General features: G+C 44.1%; 1 protein-coding gene across 1 annotated transcript in view; it reads left to right on the top strand.

The window, feature by feature from the left end:
- The window catches only part of nadsyn1 (NAD synthetase 1), a 62259-nt gene extending 45142 nt beyond the window's left edge, over positions 1-17117 (top strand). Inside the window, exons 15-21 of the mRNA XM_078221315.1 lie at positions 1892-2027; positions 4802-4908; positions 8778-8909; positions 9053-9122; positions 10725-10853; positions 11732-11908; positions 15774-17117. Coding sequence (XP_078077441.1) covers positions 1892-2027; positions 4802-4908; positions 8778-8909; positions 9053-9122; positions 10725-10853; positions 11732-11908; positions 15774-15836 — 814 coding nt within the window. The 3' untranslated portion in view covers positions 15837-17117. The remainder of the gene's footprint in view (positions 1-1891; positions 2028-4801; positions 4909-8777; positions 8910-9052; positions 9123-10724; positions 10854-11731; positions 11909-15773) is intronic.
- The last annotated feature ends 1090 nt before the right edge of the window (positions 17118-18207 follow it).

Below are 18207 nucleotides of genomic sequence, written 5' to 3'. Positions count from 1 at the left end.
TATATGTTGGGTCGTGGAGTTCCAGCTACCTTCTGCTCAAAAAGGCAGTTCTACTTGGTTGATTTTAAATTTTCAGGAAAGACAGACTGACTTTTATATTAGGCTTCATTATGAAGGGATGTGCATCAAATGGAATTGTGGTTCAGATCCATCATGGCCTAAATGGATGGGCAACAGGCTTGAGGGATTGAAAGGCCGACTCCTGTTGCTGTGGCTGGAATCTTACACGGAGGTGATGGCCCTTCCACCAGCCTAAAAATTGGGAATCACCTTACCTCCACTTGGCTGGGTAGTGCCGCAACAATCTAATGGCCGTCCTCCCATTGGGGAGGCGATGGCCTAGTGGTATTATCGGTAGACTATTAAGCCAGAAACACAGCAAATGTTCTGGGGAGCCGAGTTCGAATCCCGCCATGGCAGATGGTGGAATTTGAATTCAAAAAAAAAATCTGGAATTAAGAGTCTACTTGAGAGTTGACCATGAAACCATTGTCGATTGTCAGAAAAACCTATCTGGTTCACTAATGTCCTTTAGGGAAGGAAACCACCCTTACTTGGTTTGGCCTACATGTGACTCCAGAGCCACAGCAATGTGGTTGTCTCTCAACTGCCCTCAGGCAACTAGGGATGGGCAGTAAATGTTGGCCAGCCAGTGACGCGCATGTCCCACAAATGAATTTAAAAAAGCCTACTTAATGACTCGGGGTGCGCCATCCACCCTCATCTGCAAGGAAGTCCCACCTCTGAGCTGTAGCTAATCAAATGGCCACAGCTCGGTAGTAACAGCTGTGCTACTTGGCGCTGTGGGCACTGCTGGGAGTGTAGGCAGCTGCTATGGAGCCAGATGCCAAGATAGATCTGGGGTTTGGCTGGAGGTCAGGGTGGCAGGCTCTGGTGATGGGTTAGAGGTCCTGTTTCAGGAGGGGGATGGGGCCTGCTCATGTGGGCATCTCCTGCCACTGGTAAAATACCAATAGAGTAAGCAAGGAAGAGACTACTGCCTGATAGCCCACTCCCTGGGTAGGGTGGGGGTGGGAATTACACCCTATCTTGTGTGTCATGTTTGCTTTGCAGTATGTTATTGACACTTACCCCAACAAATCATCACAGGGATAAAGTATAGCATGGCCTCAGTAAGCGAGCACAGACTGTTCTGACAATTGGAATAAAAAATATCAAAAGTAAAGTTATTTACAACTTGTTAAAAGTGACTGACATCAAGATGTTAGAGTTCTCTTGAGTAACTGCAATCTAAAGGCACTCAGTCAACTCCTTACACAAACAGCGCTGGACACCATGCATCCAGTGCAAGGTCTTTAATTACTTGTGCACAAGAAGAACTCTCCACGGTCAACACGGGATGACCGGAGCAGTTCTGAGGTTACAGAGAAACAGCTCAGCAGTTATAGTCGATTACAGCAAGTCAGGAACAGGAGATTTTTCACATCTTTCATTGCCAAAAATATTTGCCAATTAAATCCTGGCCTTTCGCCTTTTCTCATTCGATTAAAAAATTGACTTCTGCTGATCCTTCATTTGCATAGCATATCCCCATATCTTGCCTTTGGTATTTGTTATGGAAAAAATCTGGTCTTGTTCACCCTCTGGTGAAGGCCGAGAAAGGAAAATGTTAGGGGGGCCTGTGAAGAAATAGCAGAGACTGACTCCTTTTGAAGGTCAGTGAGCTGATAAACATTTTCCGCTGCTGTACAGAGAAGGCATGAATTTTTAATTTGAACATTTTAACTTCCGCACAATTTAACTTCCAAACTATAGAATTTCAATCTGAACATTTTAACTTCCACAAAGACACAATCTTGAGAGAAACTGCACCGTAGATTATTGATGAGCCTCGCGTTATAGGCTATCTGAATATTTGTTTTCTTTGCAGTTACCACATCAACTTGAACATTGATCCTGCAGTGAAGGCTGTGATTGGGATTTTCAATTTGGTAACTGGCAAATCTCCACAGTTCTCGGTACACGGCGGCTGCAGAAGAGAGAACCTGGCACTGCAGAATGTGCAGGTACATAAGCAACGTGGCTCATTTTAAAAGTTGCATGGGCTTTTGGACTCGGAATTTTAACTCGCTCTCCACAGATGCTGATTTGATTTGATTTATTCTTGTCACGTGTGTTGGGATACAGTGAAAATGATTGCTTCTTGCGCACTATACAGACAAAGCATACTGTTCACAGAGTACATAGGGGAGAAGGACAGGAGTGTGTGCAGAATATAGTGTTGCAGTTACAGATAGGGTGTTGAGAAAGATCCCCTTAATATGTGATAGGACCATTCAAAAGTCTGATGGCAGCAGGGAAGAAGCTGTTTTTGAGTTGGTTGGTGGTGATCTCAGACTTTTGTATCTTTTTCCCGACGGAAGAAGGTGGAAAAGAGAATGTCCGGGGTGCGTGGGGTCCTTGATTATGCTGGCTGCTTTTCCGAGGCAGCGGGAAGTGTAGTCAGTGTCGATGGATGGGACGCTGGTTTGTGTGATGGATTGGGCTACATTCACTTTGTAGTTTCTTGCGGTCTTGGTCAGAGCAGGAGCCATACCAAGCTGTAATACATCTGGATCAGATGCTGTCAGACCTGCTGAATTTTTCCAGCATTTTCTGTTTTTATTCCTGATGAAAGGCCATTCACCTGAAATGTTAACCATTTTTTTCTCCACAGGTGTGGCTGAGCATTTTTTGTTTTTATTTTGGGTTTCCAGTATGTGCAGTTTTCTGCTTTTATAACATGTGACATTATTCAAATATGGTTTAAATAGAACTTTGTTCCTCCCTGAATCTGATTGAGATTCATGTCGCCATTTTCCATTGTTGTTTGACTTATACTGCAGTGTACACAATTGAAATGACCAGCCAGTGAATCACCAGCTAAAGAATAGAAACCCTACAGTGCAGAAGGAGGCCATTTGGCCCGTTGAGTCTGCACTGATACCAATCCCACCCTAGACCCTATCCCCACAACCCCAAACATTTACCCCGCTAATCCCTCCAACCTACACATCCCAGGACACTAAGGGTCAATTTGTCATGGCCAATCAACTTTGGACTGTGGGAGGAAACTGGAGCACTCGGAGGAAACCCACGCAGACACAGGGAAAGTGTGCAAACTCCACACAGACAGTGACCCAAACCGGGAATCGAACCCAGGACCCTGGAGCTGTGAGGCAGCAGTGCTAACCACTGTGCCACCATACCACCCATACTTAGTACTGTTAATTCAGCTCTTGTATTGTTGGCCTCACTAACCTCTCTCAGCTCATCCTCCAATGCTGATGTCACTCTCGGTGTTCAAGTAGGCCTATTTTGGAAATTGACAATGGGTGGGACTGAAGACATCCAACTTAACATCAAAGCTTTTAATGGGATCCTTCTGACAGAAGCTGTGGGCATGTTAGTGAAAACACTAACATGACAACTGTTCACACAACTAACACCATGCTGCCTTGTTGTGGTGTGGTTTGAGAACAGCTAGTTGAATTCAATTTCTTTCATGATTTCCCTTTTATTAATGCCTGTATGTATAAGCTGCCCAATCACTAGATTGAAGCATGCTCACATCTTATTGATCCCCACACAATTTTACGTTCTGAGCAATCAACTGGTAAGAGCTATTTTCTCACTGGCGTGGCTGGTGTACTTATAGGTGGCATGGTGGCACAGTGGTTAGCATTGCTGCCTCACACTTCCAGGGACCTGGGTTTGATTCCCGGCTTCGCTCACTGTCTGTGTGGAATATGCACATTCTCCCCGTGTCTGCGTGGGTTTCCTCCGGGTGCTCCGGTTTCTTTCCACACTCCAAAGATGTGCAGGTTAGGTAGATTGGCCATGCCAAATTGCCCCTTAGTGTCCTGGGATGCGTAGGTTAGAGGGATTAGCGGGGTAAATATGTGGGGTTACAGGAATAGGGTCTAGGGTGGGATTGTTGTTGGTACAGACTCGATGGGCTGAATGGCCTCCTTCTACTTTGCTGATGAAATGTGTTGCATGACTGACTGGCAAGTTAATGTGTCAGACGGTTCTATAGGTCTGAAGGTGTTTAACTACTCTCTCAAGAAGGGAGTTTTCTTGTTGCTAAGCTGTTAGCTGCCTTGTAATTGTGAAAGGTTGGGCTTTATATCAAATATGGTGCAAAAGGAGGCCATTCAGTCCATCGTATCTGTTCTGGCACTCCAAATGAGCATTATGACCTAATGCCATTCTCCTGCCTTTTCCCTGAAACCGTGCACATTGTTTCTATTTAGATAATCACCTAATGCCGCCTTGAATGCCTCAATTGAACAAATGGTGCTCCTTGTTCCGAAATCATAGAATAGAATCATAGAATCCCTACAGTGCAGAAGGAAGCCATTTGGCCCATCAAGCCTGCACTGACTCTCTGACAGAGTATCTGATTCAGGCCCTCTTCCCCTGCCCTATCCCTGTAACCCCACACATTTACCATGGCTGATCTCCCTAACCTACACACATTGGGACACTATTGGGACACTAAGGGACAATTTAGCATGGCTAATCCACCTAACCCGCACATCTTTGGACTGTGGGAGGAAACCAGAGCACCCGGAGGAAACCCACGCAGACACGGGGAGAATGTGCAAACTCCACATAGACAGTGACCCAAGGCTGGAATCGAACCCGGGTCCCTGGTGCTGTGAGGCAGCAGTGCTAACCACTGTGCCCTAAATGTGGGGCTTAGTTTTAAATGTCCAGCTATGCTGTTTGGTAAGAATGTTTTGTGAATGAAACTCCAGATGCTGGAATTGTCCTTTCTGATGTTTGTCTTCTCAAGGCAAGAATCCGCATGGTCGTTGCTTATCTCTTTGCACAGCTGTGTTTATGGACTTCTGGAAAACCTGGTGGGTCATTGGTTCTTGGATCAGCCAATGTGGATGAGAGGTGAACATCATTTGTCTGTTTTTGAAAGTCCTATGTTTAATTGCAATCTTTGATTCCGTTAATGGAGCTGATTTTCTTGGGATTCATGCTTCTTTTTAAAAAGACCCATTCCTCATTATTTCTCTGAGTGAACCCCCACAGATTTTCCAGGTGAAATTACAAGATGATATCTTGATCAAGACTGCATTCATATAGCACCTTTGGCACTGTAAACTGCCTCAAAGCATTTCACAAGAGCATTTTAAAATTAAATTTGACACCAAGTCACATAAGGAGATAAAGTGTGGAGATGCCGGCTTTGGACTGGGGTGGGCACAGTAAGAAGTCTCATAACACCATGTTAAAGTCCAACAGGTTTATTTGGAGTCTCACCTGGTGAAGGAGCAGCACTCCGAAAGCTCGTGATTCCAAATAAACCTGTTGGACTTTAATCTGGTGTGAGACTTCTTACTAAGGAGATATAGGGTAGATGACCAGATATTTTGTCAGAGATGAGTTTTAAAGAGCATTTTAAACAGGTGGGAAGAAAGGCAAAGAACTTAAGGGAGGGTGTTGGGCCACTTGGGCGTAGCAGTGGCCTAATGGCATTGTCACTGGACTAGTGATCTACAGACCCAGGGTAGTGCTCTGGGGACCCGGGTTCAAATCTCACCACAGCAGATGGTGAAATTTGAATTCAATTTTTAAAATCTGGAATTAAAAGTCTCATGTTGACCGTGAAACCATTGTCGATTGTCGTAAAAAAATCTGGCTCACTAATATCCTTTTAGGGAAGGAAATCTGCTGTCCTCATCTGGTGTGGCCTGCATGTAACTCCAGAACCACAATAATTCCCTCAGAGATGAGCAATAAATGCTGGCCCAGCCAGCGACGCCCACATCTCATGAAGGAATAAAGTTGCAGACCTTGTAGCTTAAGTGGCTGAAGGAATGTGCTATATATTTGCATTAATTCTTCTTGGCTTTTTTTGTTAGTTCATGGGATGTGGGCATCACTGGCTGGACCAGCATTTATTGTCCATCTCCAGGGGCATTTTAAGAGTTAATCACATTACTGTGGCTCTGGAGTCACATGTAGGCCAGACCAGTTAAGGACAGCAGATTTCCTTCCCTAAAGGACATTAGTGAAGCAGGTGGGTTTTTACGACAATCGACAATGGTTTCATGGTCATCAGTAGATTCTTAATTCCAGATTTTAATTGAATTCAAATTTCACCATCTGCCGTGGAGGGCTTTTAAACCTGGTCCCCAGACCATTTCCCTGGGTCTCTGGATTGTTCGTCCAGCGACAATACCACCACGCCATCGGCTTCCTGAATTAGCTCTAGTGAAACTCTTGCATAATGTATTCACCGGAAAGTGATGTCATAAATCCTAGTGTGGGAAACAGCAAGAGAAGAAACAGCCATGTAACAGGTCACACACTGTAAATAAAACCCTTGTTGTTTATAACCTCCGTGTTTCCCAGTATCACATCTCCAAAACACAACAGTATGGCTGCCAGTGGTTAAAATCAGGGATGGACAAGGGGTCTTAATTAAAGGAACCCTAGGGTCTCTGTGGGTTGTAGGCCTGGAAGATGCTACAGATATAAAGAGGCCATGGAAGCCATATGAATCAGTGACTACAGGGTTGAAGGGTGACTGTGACATGGCATGAGTTAGGACAGGTTGCAGCAGAGTTCTGTATGACCCTGATTGGGGGAAGGGGAGGCTCTGGGAAGGGGGGGGCTCGTCAATCGGGGGATGCTTTGTGTGCATTGGGGGCCACAGTGGCCCCTTGGGCACTGCGGGAGCTCCTGGCCAGTTGGGTGGGCCTTGAGCAGTGTGTGCCACCTCTGTGAAATCCAGCCCTTTTAGTGCAGATGTTGTGCAGTTTTGGTGACAAATGTGAGTCAATTCGATGCCGTAATTGCGGGCAGTCTGGTTGGCCCTCACAGTGGCCAGGGAGAGGGATGGAATTGGTGGTCAGATAGAAAGGACAACCAAAATCGGGAGAGAAACAAGTGACAGCTACCAACTGTTCTCCACATGACTTTACACGACAGCAATAACTCTGCACAAACAATACTGAGCCTTGCCAGATCCAAATTCAAGATTTCTCATCCTGATTTGACTTCAGGTTGACACGACAGCATTCTTTGCCATTTTCTGCTATCTGTGACGACTTGGATTTTTGACCTTCACCTTTTGACATTTTGAAAGTTACTTTCAGACAAACAAAATGATTTAAACCGAGGTTGTTTTCTGGCACCATAGGAAGTTAGAAAATAGGAACCTCAGCCCCTCGGGTTTGCTCCGCCATTCAAATTGATCCCGGCTGATCTTCAACCTCAATCCCATTTTTCTGCGCTATCCTCATATCCCTTGATGTCTTCCGCCTGTGCGGAGTCTGCACGTTCTCCCCGTGTCTGCGTGGGTTTCCTCCGGGTGCTCCGGTTTCCTCCCACAGTCTGAAAGACGTGCTGGTTAGGTGCATTGGCCGTGCTAAATTCTCCCTCAGTGTATCTGAACAGGCGCCGGAGTGTGGCGACTGGGGGATTTTCACAGTAATTCCATTGCAGTGTTAATGTAAGCTTCATTGTGACAATAATAAAATAAACCTTAAACTTAATCAATTGAACTCTGTTTTCAATGTCCTCAATGACTGAGCCTCCACAACTCTCTGGGGTTAGTTTCATTGCCCTCTGAGTGAAGAGATTCCTCCTCATCTCAGACCTAAACAGCCCAACTCTTATTTTGAGAATGTGCGCCCCCTGGTTCTAGATTTCCCAGCCCAGAGGAAACATTCTTCCTACATCTACCCTGTCAAGTCTTGTAAGAATCTGGTGTGTTTCAATGATATCACCTCTCATTGCTCTAAACCCTGAACAACAGATGTGAATAAGAGTCGTTACTTAAGCACTTGAATAACGAATAAAACCAAATGGAATGTTAAGAAATGCAAAGTGGCAGGCTACTCAGTTAATTATTTTTGTGTTTAACTGCAACAGAGTAATAGGTATTGGAGAAGTGTCCGATAATATTGGGGTAAAACTGCCATAATGGGATGATTTACAGGACAGTTGTTAATGCACATCTGTGGTCATGGGTTTGTGTGTCAACTGTGTTAGTTGCTGAATCAGCTATGCTTGCAACAGATTTCCTTCTCTGTCAGACCACACACTGAAGCGCCTTCCTGCAACAAATCATTTCCTCTTGGCATTTCTCTCTTGTTTTCGTTGGAGTTCAGACGAAGACGGGGGATCTCATAGAGACTTATAAAATTCGAACAGGACTAAACAGGGTAGATGCAGGGAGGATATTCCCAATGGTGGGGGAGTCCAGAACCAGGGGTCACAGTCTGAGGATTTGGGGTAGACCATTTAGGACTGAGCTGAGGAGACATTTCTTTCCCCCAAAGCATGGTGAGCCTCTGGAATTCATTACCACAGGAAGTAGTTGATGCCAAAACATTGAATCTATTCAAGAGGCAGCTGGATATAGCACTTGGGACGAATGGGATCAAATGGGGAAAAAGCAAGATTAGGCTATTGAGTTGGATGATCAGCCATGATCATAATGAATGGCGGAGCAGGCTCGAAGGGCCAAACAGCCTCCTCCTGCTTCTATCTTTAAAAATAAATTGGGCAGAGAATAGTTGGCTCCCTGGACCACTGCGGAAACAAGTCTTTGTGTGCTGAGTGTTAAACTAACTTAGGCATGGAAATCGAGAACCTCTTTGGCTCGGAAATCTTCCTGTCAGTTCACAAGAGGCTGCGTGGTGGGTCAGAGCCCTTAAGCAATTCACATAGCCAATGAAGGGATGCTTCTGAATTTGACATTGGTTTGGTGACGGATTTTCTAACCCAAGAAACCTGATCTGTTTCAGCCTTCGAGGATACCTGACCAAATATGATTGCTCCAGTGCAGATATAAATCCAATCGGTGGCATCAGTAAGACCGATTTAAGGTGCTTCATACAGTACTGCATTGAAAACTTCCAGCTCACAGCACTCCGAAGGTAGGCTTGTGTTGCAAGAGCATTGTTTCAGTTTACATTCAGACTCTGGGCTGAATGGTGGCCTCCTGCACTGTAGGGATTCTGTGGTGAAAAGACACTTGGGTTCTTGCACTACTGTTTAATATTGTGTTGCTTTGTTGCAGCATTATGTCGGCTCCACCAACTGCTGAGTTAGAGCCGCTTTCGGAAGGACAAACTTCTCAAGCTGATGAGGTACTTGGTGCTAGTTTTCATTGGATAATTTCTAACCAGCTGAATAATTTGCTTTGATAATTGCCGGAGAAAATAAGGGGAGTGTGACTGCCCAGACCAGAGGAAGTGTAAATGGTTCAGGAACTGTAATACATCGCGGCAGGCGGCCATTTGGCCCATTGCGTCATGCTGGCTATCTAATGAGTTCCAATTCCACCTCTTTCCCCATAACCCTACAGATTGTTTCCCTTTCACAACATTCTCTAATTCCCTTTGGAAAGTCACAATTGAATCCACTTCCACCAGCCTTTCAGGCAGCGCATTCCAGATCATCGCAACCTGCTATAGAATCATCATTTGCCTCAGCTTATTTGGCCAGTTCCTTAAGTCTGTCTCCTCTGGTTGCTCGCCCTTAGGGGTGGCACCGTGGTTAGCACTGCTGCCTCACAGCGCCAGGGACCCAGGTTCAATTCCTGGCTTGGGTCACTGTCTGTGCAGAGTTTGCACATTCTCCCTGTCTCTGCGTGGGTTTCCTCCGGGTGCTCCGGTTTCCACCCACAGCCCGAAAGACGTACTGGTTAGGTGCATTGGCCATGCTAAATTCTCTGTCAGTGTACCCGAACAGGCGCTGGAGGGTGGTGACTAGGGGATTTTCGCAGTAACTTCATTGCAGTGTTAACGTAAGCCTACTTATGACACTAATAAATAAACTTTAAAATTCCTGCCATGGAAACCGTTTTCCCTTATTTACTCTATCAAAACCCTTCATGATGTTTGTACATCTCTATCTCTTAACCTTCTCTGCTCTAAGGAGAGCAATCCCAGTTTCTCTCGTCTATCCACATAACTGAAGTCTTTTCATGTTGTCATTATGCTAAATCTCCTATGCACCCTCTCTAAGGCTTTGGCATTCTTGTAAAGTATGGTTGCCATTGGATACCAGACTCCAGCTGGGACTAACCAGAGTTTTATAAAGATTTAGCATTACATAGAATCCCTACCGTGCAGGAGGAGGCCATTCGACCCATCAAGCTTGCACCGACAACAATCCCATCCAGGCCCTATCCCCGTAACCCCATTTATTTACTCTCCAATCCCCTTGTTACTAAAGGACAATTTAGCATGGTCAATCCACCTAACCCGCACATCTTTGGACTGTGGAAGGAAACTGGAGCACCCGGAGAAAACCTACGCAGACACGGGGAGAATGTGCAAACTCCACACAGTCACCCAAGGCCGGAATCGAACCCGGGTCCTTGGCGCTGTGAGGCAGCAGTGCTAACCACTGTGCTGCCCCTTCCTTTACTTCCATTACTTCCTAGTATTGTGCCCTGAATTTACTTATAAAGCCAAGAATCTTGCAGGCCTTTTTAACAGCTTTCTCACCTTTCCCTACCACCTAGAATGTGCAGACACAATGGGTTGTGTATGTACACGCAAGGCTTTAAATTAGTAAGCAATGTTACTGTATACTTAAGAGCTGGAATAAAACGTCTATTGTAGTTCTCAGCAGCAGGTGGTATTGCTGTTGTCATGCAAGACTGGTCCTGGATTTACTGGACCAGCTGGATTCTATTTCAGCATAATGCGAATGCTTCATTGCAACTTTTTATTTCTGCACAGGCGGATATGGGGATGACCTACGCGGAACTGTCTGTCTATGGGAAACTGAGGAAAATTGCAAAGTGTGGCCCTTACAGCATGTTCTGCAAACTAGTCTACATGTGGAAAAGTATCTGTACTCCCAGGCAGGTAATATAACAGTAACTCTACAAGCTTTTTGTTACAAGTAATAGACACCCAGGAAATGTGTTAAAAAATGAAGTCTCTTCTAAATGCATCAAGATATATTTTTTTAAATGTGGTTTGGTTGTGCTTATCACTAAAAAATCATTTGTAGAATCATAGAATCCCTACAGTGCAGAAGGAGGCCATTCGGTCCATTGAGTTTGCGCCAACCACAATCCCACCCAGACCCCATCCCCATAACCCCACTTATTTACCCTGCTAACTCTTTGACACTGAGGGGCAATTTAGCATGGCCAATCCACCTAACCCGCACATCTTTGGACGGTGGGAGGAAACTGGAGCACCCGGAGGAAACCCACTCGGATACGGGGAGAATGTGCAAACTCACACAGACAGTGACCCGAGGCCGGAATTGAACCCGGGTCCCTGGCGCTGTGAGGCAGCAGTGCTAACCACTATGCTGCCCGTGTGTTTGTATTAAGATGTTTGCAACTACCTTTTAGATTAATTTTCTGAATTAGTTACAAGATTTTTATTTAATGCTTCAATTTTATGAGTTGAGGACTCGGTCTGTAACCTGTGTGAGTGAAAGGGTGTCCATATTATGCTTTATATATAGAACTAGATTAGGATCTTTTATATCTACATTTTATTTCATTGGCTTGGTTTCGATTACTACACAATTAAGCTGAAAATATGTTGCTTATTATCCAAATTAGTTCAGTCAGCACAGGATGTAATGGAACATGACCGAATGCAAAATGTTTTTTCCGTCGAGTAGGAATCTATCCTCACATTATTGAACTGAACTGAAACTTGAAAGAACATTTAACAGCGTGCCATGCAATTGAAGTGAACTTGTATTTCTGATTTGTCTCAAGGTGGCTGAGAAAGTGAAACATTTCTTCCAGACGTATTCAATTAACCGGCACAAGATGACGACATTGACTCCTGCATACCATGCAGAAAACTATAGTCCTGACGACAATCGGTTTGATCTTCGACCTTTCCTGTATAATACTGCGTGGTCTTGGCAGTTCAAGTGTATAGATAACCAGGTGAGGCTTTAGGATCCAATAGGCCCGAAACTTGTCTTGGATGATCCAACTTATTTGCTTCAGTGCTTGGACCATTAGGCATTGGAAGATTACACATTGGCACTGGAGAATTCCCCTTGCAGCTAACTTTACTGATAGTGTTTGTGAAGGTTGGGCGGCATGGTGCTTAGTACTGCTGCCTCACAGCTCCAGGGACCCAGTTCGATTCCTGGCTTGGGTGTTTGGAGTTTGCACGTTCTCTCCGTTTCTGCATGGGTTTCCTCTGGGTGCTCCGGTTTCCTCCCAGAGTTTCCTCCCAGACATGCTGGTTAAATGCATTGACCATGCTAAATTCTCCCTCAATGTACCCGTGCAGGCGCTGGAGTGTGGCGACGAGGGGATTTTTGCAGTACCTTCATTGCAGTGTTAACGTAAGCCTATTTGTGACACTAATAAATAAACTTAAGGTTTGCTCTTGACTATTACCACTAGATTTTTTGCAGAGTAAATCTTCAAAAATACGTTTCAAACTAATGCATAGCAGCATTGCAAATGTATTGTTTGTGATACCAGTAAGAAATTCTGTCCTTAGATGTCAGTGAAAAAATACTGGAACTAATGAACATTTTGATTTGATTTGACTTATTATTGTCACGTATTAGCATACAGTGAAAAGTATTGTTTCTTGCACGCTATACAGACCAAGCATACCGTTCAGAGAGAAGGAAAGGAGAGAGTGCAGAATGTAGTGTTACAGTCATAGCTAGGGTGTAGAGAAAGGTCAACTTAATGCAAGGTAAGTCCATTCAAAAATCTGATGGCAGCAGGGAAGAAGCTGTTCTTGAGTCGGTTGGTACGTGACCTCAGACTTTTGTATCTTTTTCCTGACGGAAGAAGGTGGAAGAGAGAATGTCCGGGGTGCCTGGGGTCCTTAATTATGTTGGCTGCTTTGCCATGGCAGCAGGAAGTGTAGGCAGAATCAATGGATGAGAGGCTGGTTTGCGTGATGGACTGGGCTACATTCACGACCTTTTGTAGTTTCTTGCGGTCTTGGGCAGAGCAGGAGCCATACCAAGCTGTGATACAACCAGAAAGAATACTTTCTATGGTGCATCTGTAAAAGTTGATGAGAGCCGTAGCTGACGTGCCAAATTTCCTTAGTCTTCTGAGAAAGTAGAAGCGTTGGTGGGCTTTCTTAACTATAGTTGTTGGAGATGGCAAATGCATATGAATCAGATCTTAATCCTTCATGGAGATAGGGAAGCAAGATTTACCAGAATGGGGATTTCAGAGTGCGAAATTTGCTGCTGCAGTTTTGCCATTATTGTAGTCTTGAGTCCTGGAGGCCACTTGCATTCGATGAACCAACACAGGTTAATTCTTCAACTTTTATTTCCCCCTCTCTACCAGTATTCAAGTCTTTGAACCAGGGTGAGGGCATTCAACACACTGGGAAGCCTCGGACCAAGTCAAAAAATTAGACCTTTCAGGGGGGAAATTAGGAAATAATACTATACACACAAAGGTGATAGAAGCTTAGATCAATGATAAATGTTGTATCTGAGACTAATAGATTTTAATGAATCAAAAATATTGAGGGATATATGGCAAGGATGGATACGTGGAGTCGTGTCCGGATCAGCTCAGATCTCATTGAATATCGGAAGAGGCACAAGTAGATGAATGTTCTACTCTTTTTATGTTCCTTCAACATGTTCTCAGTTTTACATTGTTACAAAATGAAATTCCATAAAAATGACACTGTAGCAAAAGAAAAGTATTGGCAGCATGAGTAACTTTATTAAAAAAAAGTTATAAATAAGGTAATAAAATAATTTTGGATAAGGCTCAAAGATATAATGAGCTGAGATAAATTTCTTTCAGCTATCGGTATAATGCCATGAGAACCACAAGGTGCTAAGGTGCAGACTTTGTTCATTTTAGTTATTTATGAATGCCCAGCTGGAGTCTGGTATCCAATGGTAACCATACTTTACAAGAATGCCAAGGCCTTAGAGCGGGTGCAGAGGAGATTTACCAGAATGACAACATGAAAAGACTTCAGTTATGTGGAGAGAGAAGAGAAACTGGGATTGTTCTCCTTGGATCAGAGAAGGTCAAGAGATAGAGATGTACAAACATCTTGAAGGATTTTGATAGAGTAAATAATGGAAAATGGTTTCCATGGCAGAAGCTTTGAAGTTTATTTATCAGTGCCACAAGTAGGCTTACATTAACACTGCAACGAAGTTACTATGAAAATCCCCTAGTCGCCACACTCCAGCGCCTGTACACTGAGGGAGAATTTAGCATGGCAAATGTACCTAACCAGCACGTCTTTCAGACTGTGGGAGGAAACCAGAGCACCCGGAGGAAACCCACGCAGACACGGGAAGAACACGCAAACCCTGCACAGAAAGTGACCCAAGCCAGGAACCTGGGTCCCTGGTGCTGTGAGGCAGCAGTGCTAAGCACTGTGCCACCATGATTTCCTGATTCTGTCTGTGTAGCGAGGGGAGATTGCATGTTGCAAGCCGGTCCACAGTGGTTGTAAGAAATTGGTGTCCAGTCATCTTGGCCCACACCTCACCTTCAAGTCAATGTTGAAGCATTCTCCTGCATCAGGGCTATCCTTCCTATTCTCACACCTGTGAAGAACTGTTTAATCAGTACCCATTTTTATTTGTTTTGAGTTATATTAAACCTTCAATATTCTAATTTCCTCATGTATAGATTCAACAAGTCACAGTGTAGACAAAGTTGGTGCACTAATCTTAAGGTACTCTCAGGTGATTTTTTCCGATACTTTTTAAATTTCAAAACGTTATTCTGCACTTATTTCACTTGGTATCCGAGTGTAATATCTGCGTTATTATTTTCTCCAGGTATACTATCTATGGTTAAAATATGACTCTGAATATTTATTGCTGATCTTTGGATGACCTTTGCAATGCAACTAACTTTTCTCTTTTATTTTGCCTATGCCATAGGGCTAATTAAATTTTTACATCAAACACAGTATCTAATCCTCCTACCTGGCCACAAACCACTTATTCAAGTCTCAACCACTTGCATCCCAAGTATAACAGGAATGCTGACCACTTGTAAAATCGGTGGCTACATCTATCTCTGGTGTACTGCATTTCCCAAAGAAAGTACTGTACCTTCCCCTAATGCTGTGATTCATCACACATGTCCAATCTCGCCAGCTAACATGTCGCTTGATCATTTCGAGCCATAGTGGAGGCTGGAAACCTTACAACCTTTAAAAAATATTTGGATGAGCACTTGAAATATCATAACATGTAAGGATACATGAGAGGGGTGTGGAGGGATATGGTCCAAGTGCAGGTCAGTGGGACTAGGCAAAAAATGGTTCGGCACAGACAAGAAGGGCCAAAAGGCCTGTTTCTGAGCTGTAATTTTCTATGGTTCTATGGATATGGTTCAAGTGCAGGAAAATGGGATTAGCACTCCTTTAGTGGTAGATAGTGTCGGTGCAGACTCGATAGGCCGAAGAACCTTTTCTGCGCTGTATGGGTGGGCTTTTCTGGCCTTGCTCATCCCGAAATCAGAAAATCCCAGGTCAATGGACCTTTCAACGTTCCGCCCCTCGCCTGCTCCGATCCCCGTTGCGGATGAAAGGGTAAAATTCGCCCCCATGTCTATACGGCCAGGATTTTCCGCCACATTCATCCCAAAACCATAAAATCCCTCCTAAGTTCAACGAACCTCACAAGAAAATTCTCCCTTGTATCTTTATAAATAAATTTGGTCTAGATTGATATAAAATATGGATATTTTAACCGTACGTGTTTAAAGTGCCTTTATCTTTCGGTTATGAAAGTTCTTCACGTGTCATTTCAATTTTTCTCCCCTCTTCGAGGTCTCAAAGCTCGAAAGCAGCCAAGAAGATCATGCTGACAGTGTTTGCAATGAGTTGGATTGAACGCCACTACCTCTGTTGGGACCAGCTGCCTGCAGTGAACTGAGGCCACTGTTGTGTCCACAGATTTAAACTGTATAAACTTACCATTGAAACTACAGCAACAAAACCTGATGGCTCTATTGAAAATCAGTTTCCTTATTGTGCAATAATAATCATTTTCAAAGACGTCCACCACAACAACTGTAACTTGTATTTAAACACAGTAAAACATGCCATGGTGCTTTACAGGAGTGTTATAAATCTAAAATTGACACCGAACTAAAGGAGGAGATAATAAGACGGGTGAACAAATGTTTGGTTAAAGAGTTGGGTTTAAGCCATAATTAAAAGGAGAGATGGAAAGCTGAAGACTTATCTTCGCAGCTACTCAGTAAATGAGAGAATGGTACAGATTTCAGTTGTCCAAGGCTAAATCTGAAAACACCAATGAATGTAAATCTATGCTGTAAATCTGTGTGGCTATAAAGTAAAAAAATGCTGCTTTTCAAGTTATTAGTCTCATTACTATGAGACTTCACAATCTATAATGCTTTCTCCAGGAACCTTACCCTCACTCGCAATTAATTTGCAGCCTTTCTGCACGAGTAGCATCTGAGGTGAGACTAAAATGGCGCACAGTCAATTGGATGTGACACTTGTCGTCATCACTATTGGCTCGGGACTCGATAAGGACCTTTGACTGAAAGATAAAGGGTTGTGAACGAAGCCCAGTCCATCGCTCAAACCAGCCTCCCATCCATTGACTCTGTCTACACTTCCCGCTGCCTCGGAAAAGCAGCCAGCATAATCAAGGACCCCACGCGCCCTGGACATTCTCTCTTCCACCTTCTTCCATTGGGAAAAAGATACAAAAATCTGAGGTCATGTACCAACCGACTCGAGAACAGCTTCTTCCCTGCTGCCATCAGACTTTTGAATGGACCTACCTCACACTAAATTGATTTTTCTCTACACCCTAGCTATGACTGCCATGATTTGGAGATGTCAGCATTGGACTGGGGAGGCACAGTAAGAAGTCTCACAACACCAGCTTAAAGTCCAACAGGTTTATTTGGAATCATGAGCTTTCATCACCTGATGAAGGAGCAGCGCTCCGGAAGCTCATGATTCCAAATAAACCTATTGGACTTTAACCTGGTGCTGTGAGACATCTTACTAGCTATGACTGTAACACTATATTCTGCACTCTCTCCTTCTCTATGAACAGTATGCTTTGAATAGCACGCAAGAAAAAATACTTTTCACTGTATACTAATGTGACAATAAATCAAATCAACCAGTAGCTGTTGCTTATCGCCTCTATGCCTGCTCATAATGAATCCATGTTCCTCCATGTTGAATGGCACTTGGAGGGCACTTGAGAATAAGAAGGGGACAAAATATACCCTGGGTGCGGGACTTCAATGTCCATCAGTGGCTCAAGTGAAGAGTGCAGGAGGGCACGCCAGGAGTGGTACCTAAAAATGAGTCAGCTTGGTGAAGGTACAACACTGGACTAGTTGAATGCCAAATGGCACCAGTGACAGAACTAAGTGATTCCACAACCAACGGATGAGATTTAAGCTCTTCAATCTTGCCACATCCAGTTGTGAGCGATGGTGGACAGTTAAACAACTCACCAGAGGAGGCTCTTCAAATATCCCCATTCTCAATGATGAAGAAGCCCAGCAAATTGGTGGAAAAGATAAGGCTAAAGCATTTGCAATAATCTTCAGCCAGCAGTGCCGAATGGATAATGCATCCCGGCCTCCTCTGGAGAGAACCATCATCGTAAATGCCAAGCTTCAACAAATTAGATTGTTCTACATATTATCAACAAATGGCTGAAAGCACTGGATGCTGCATACTCACCCTGACAATATTCCAGAAATAGTACTGAAGACATTTGCCCCAGACTTGCCGTGCTGCTAACCAAGCTGTTCCAATACAGCTACAACGCTGGCGTCTACCCGGTAATATGTAAAATTGCCTAGGTATGCCCTGTCCACAAGATGTGGAGATGCCGGCATTGGACTGGGGTAAACACAGTAAGAAGTTTAACAACACCAGGTTAAAGTCCAACAGGTTTATTTGGTAGCAAAAGCCACACCAAAGCCAATGGTGTGGCTTTTGCTACCAAATAAACCTGTTGGACTTTAACCTGGTGTTGTTAAACTACTTACTGTCCACAAGAAACAGGACAAATCCAACCCAACTAATCCGGCTACATTTGACCATTGATAAAGTGATGGAAGGGGTCATCAATAGCGCTATCAAGCGGCACTTGCTTAGCAATAACCTGCTCACTGGCATTCAGCTTGGGTTCCACCAGGGCCACTCAGCTCCTCCCCTCATTACATGGACAAACGAGCTGGATTCCAGAGGTAAGGTG

The sequence above is a fragment of the Mustelus asterias genome, chromosome 9 (assembly GCF_964213995.1).
Source record: "Mustelus asterias chromosome 9, sMusAst1.hap1.1, whole genome shotgun sequence".
Taxonomy (NCBI): Eukaryota; Metazoa; Chordata; class Chondrichthyes; order Carcharhiniformes; family Triakidae; genus Mustelus; species Mustelus asterias.
Note: the sequence above shows the minus strand (reverse complement) of the source record. Positions and strands in the feature narration are given on the sequence as shown.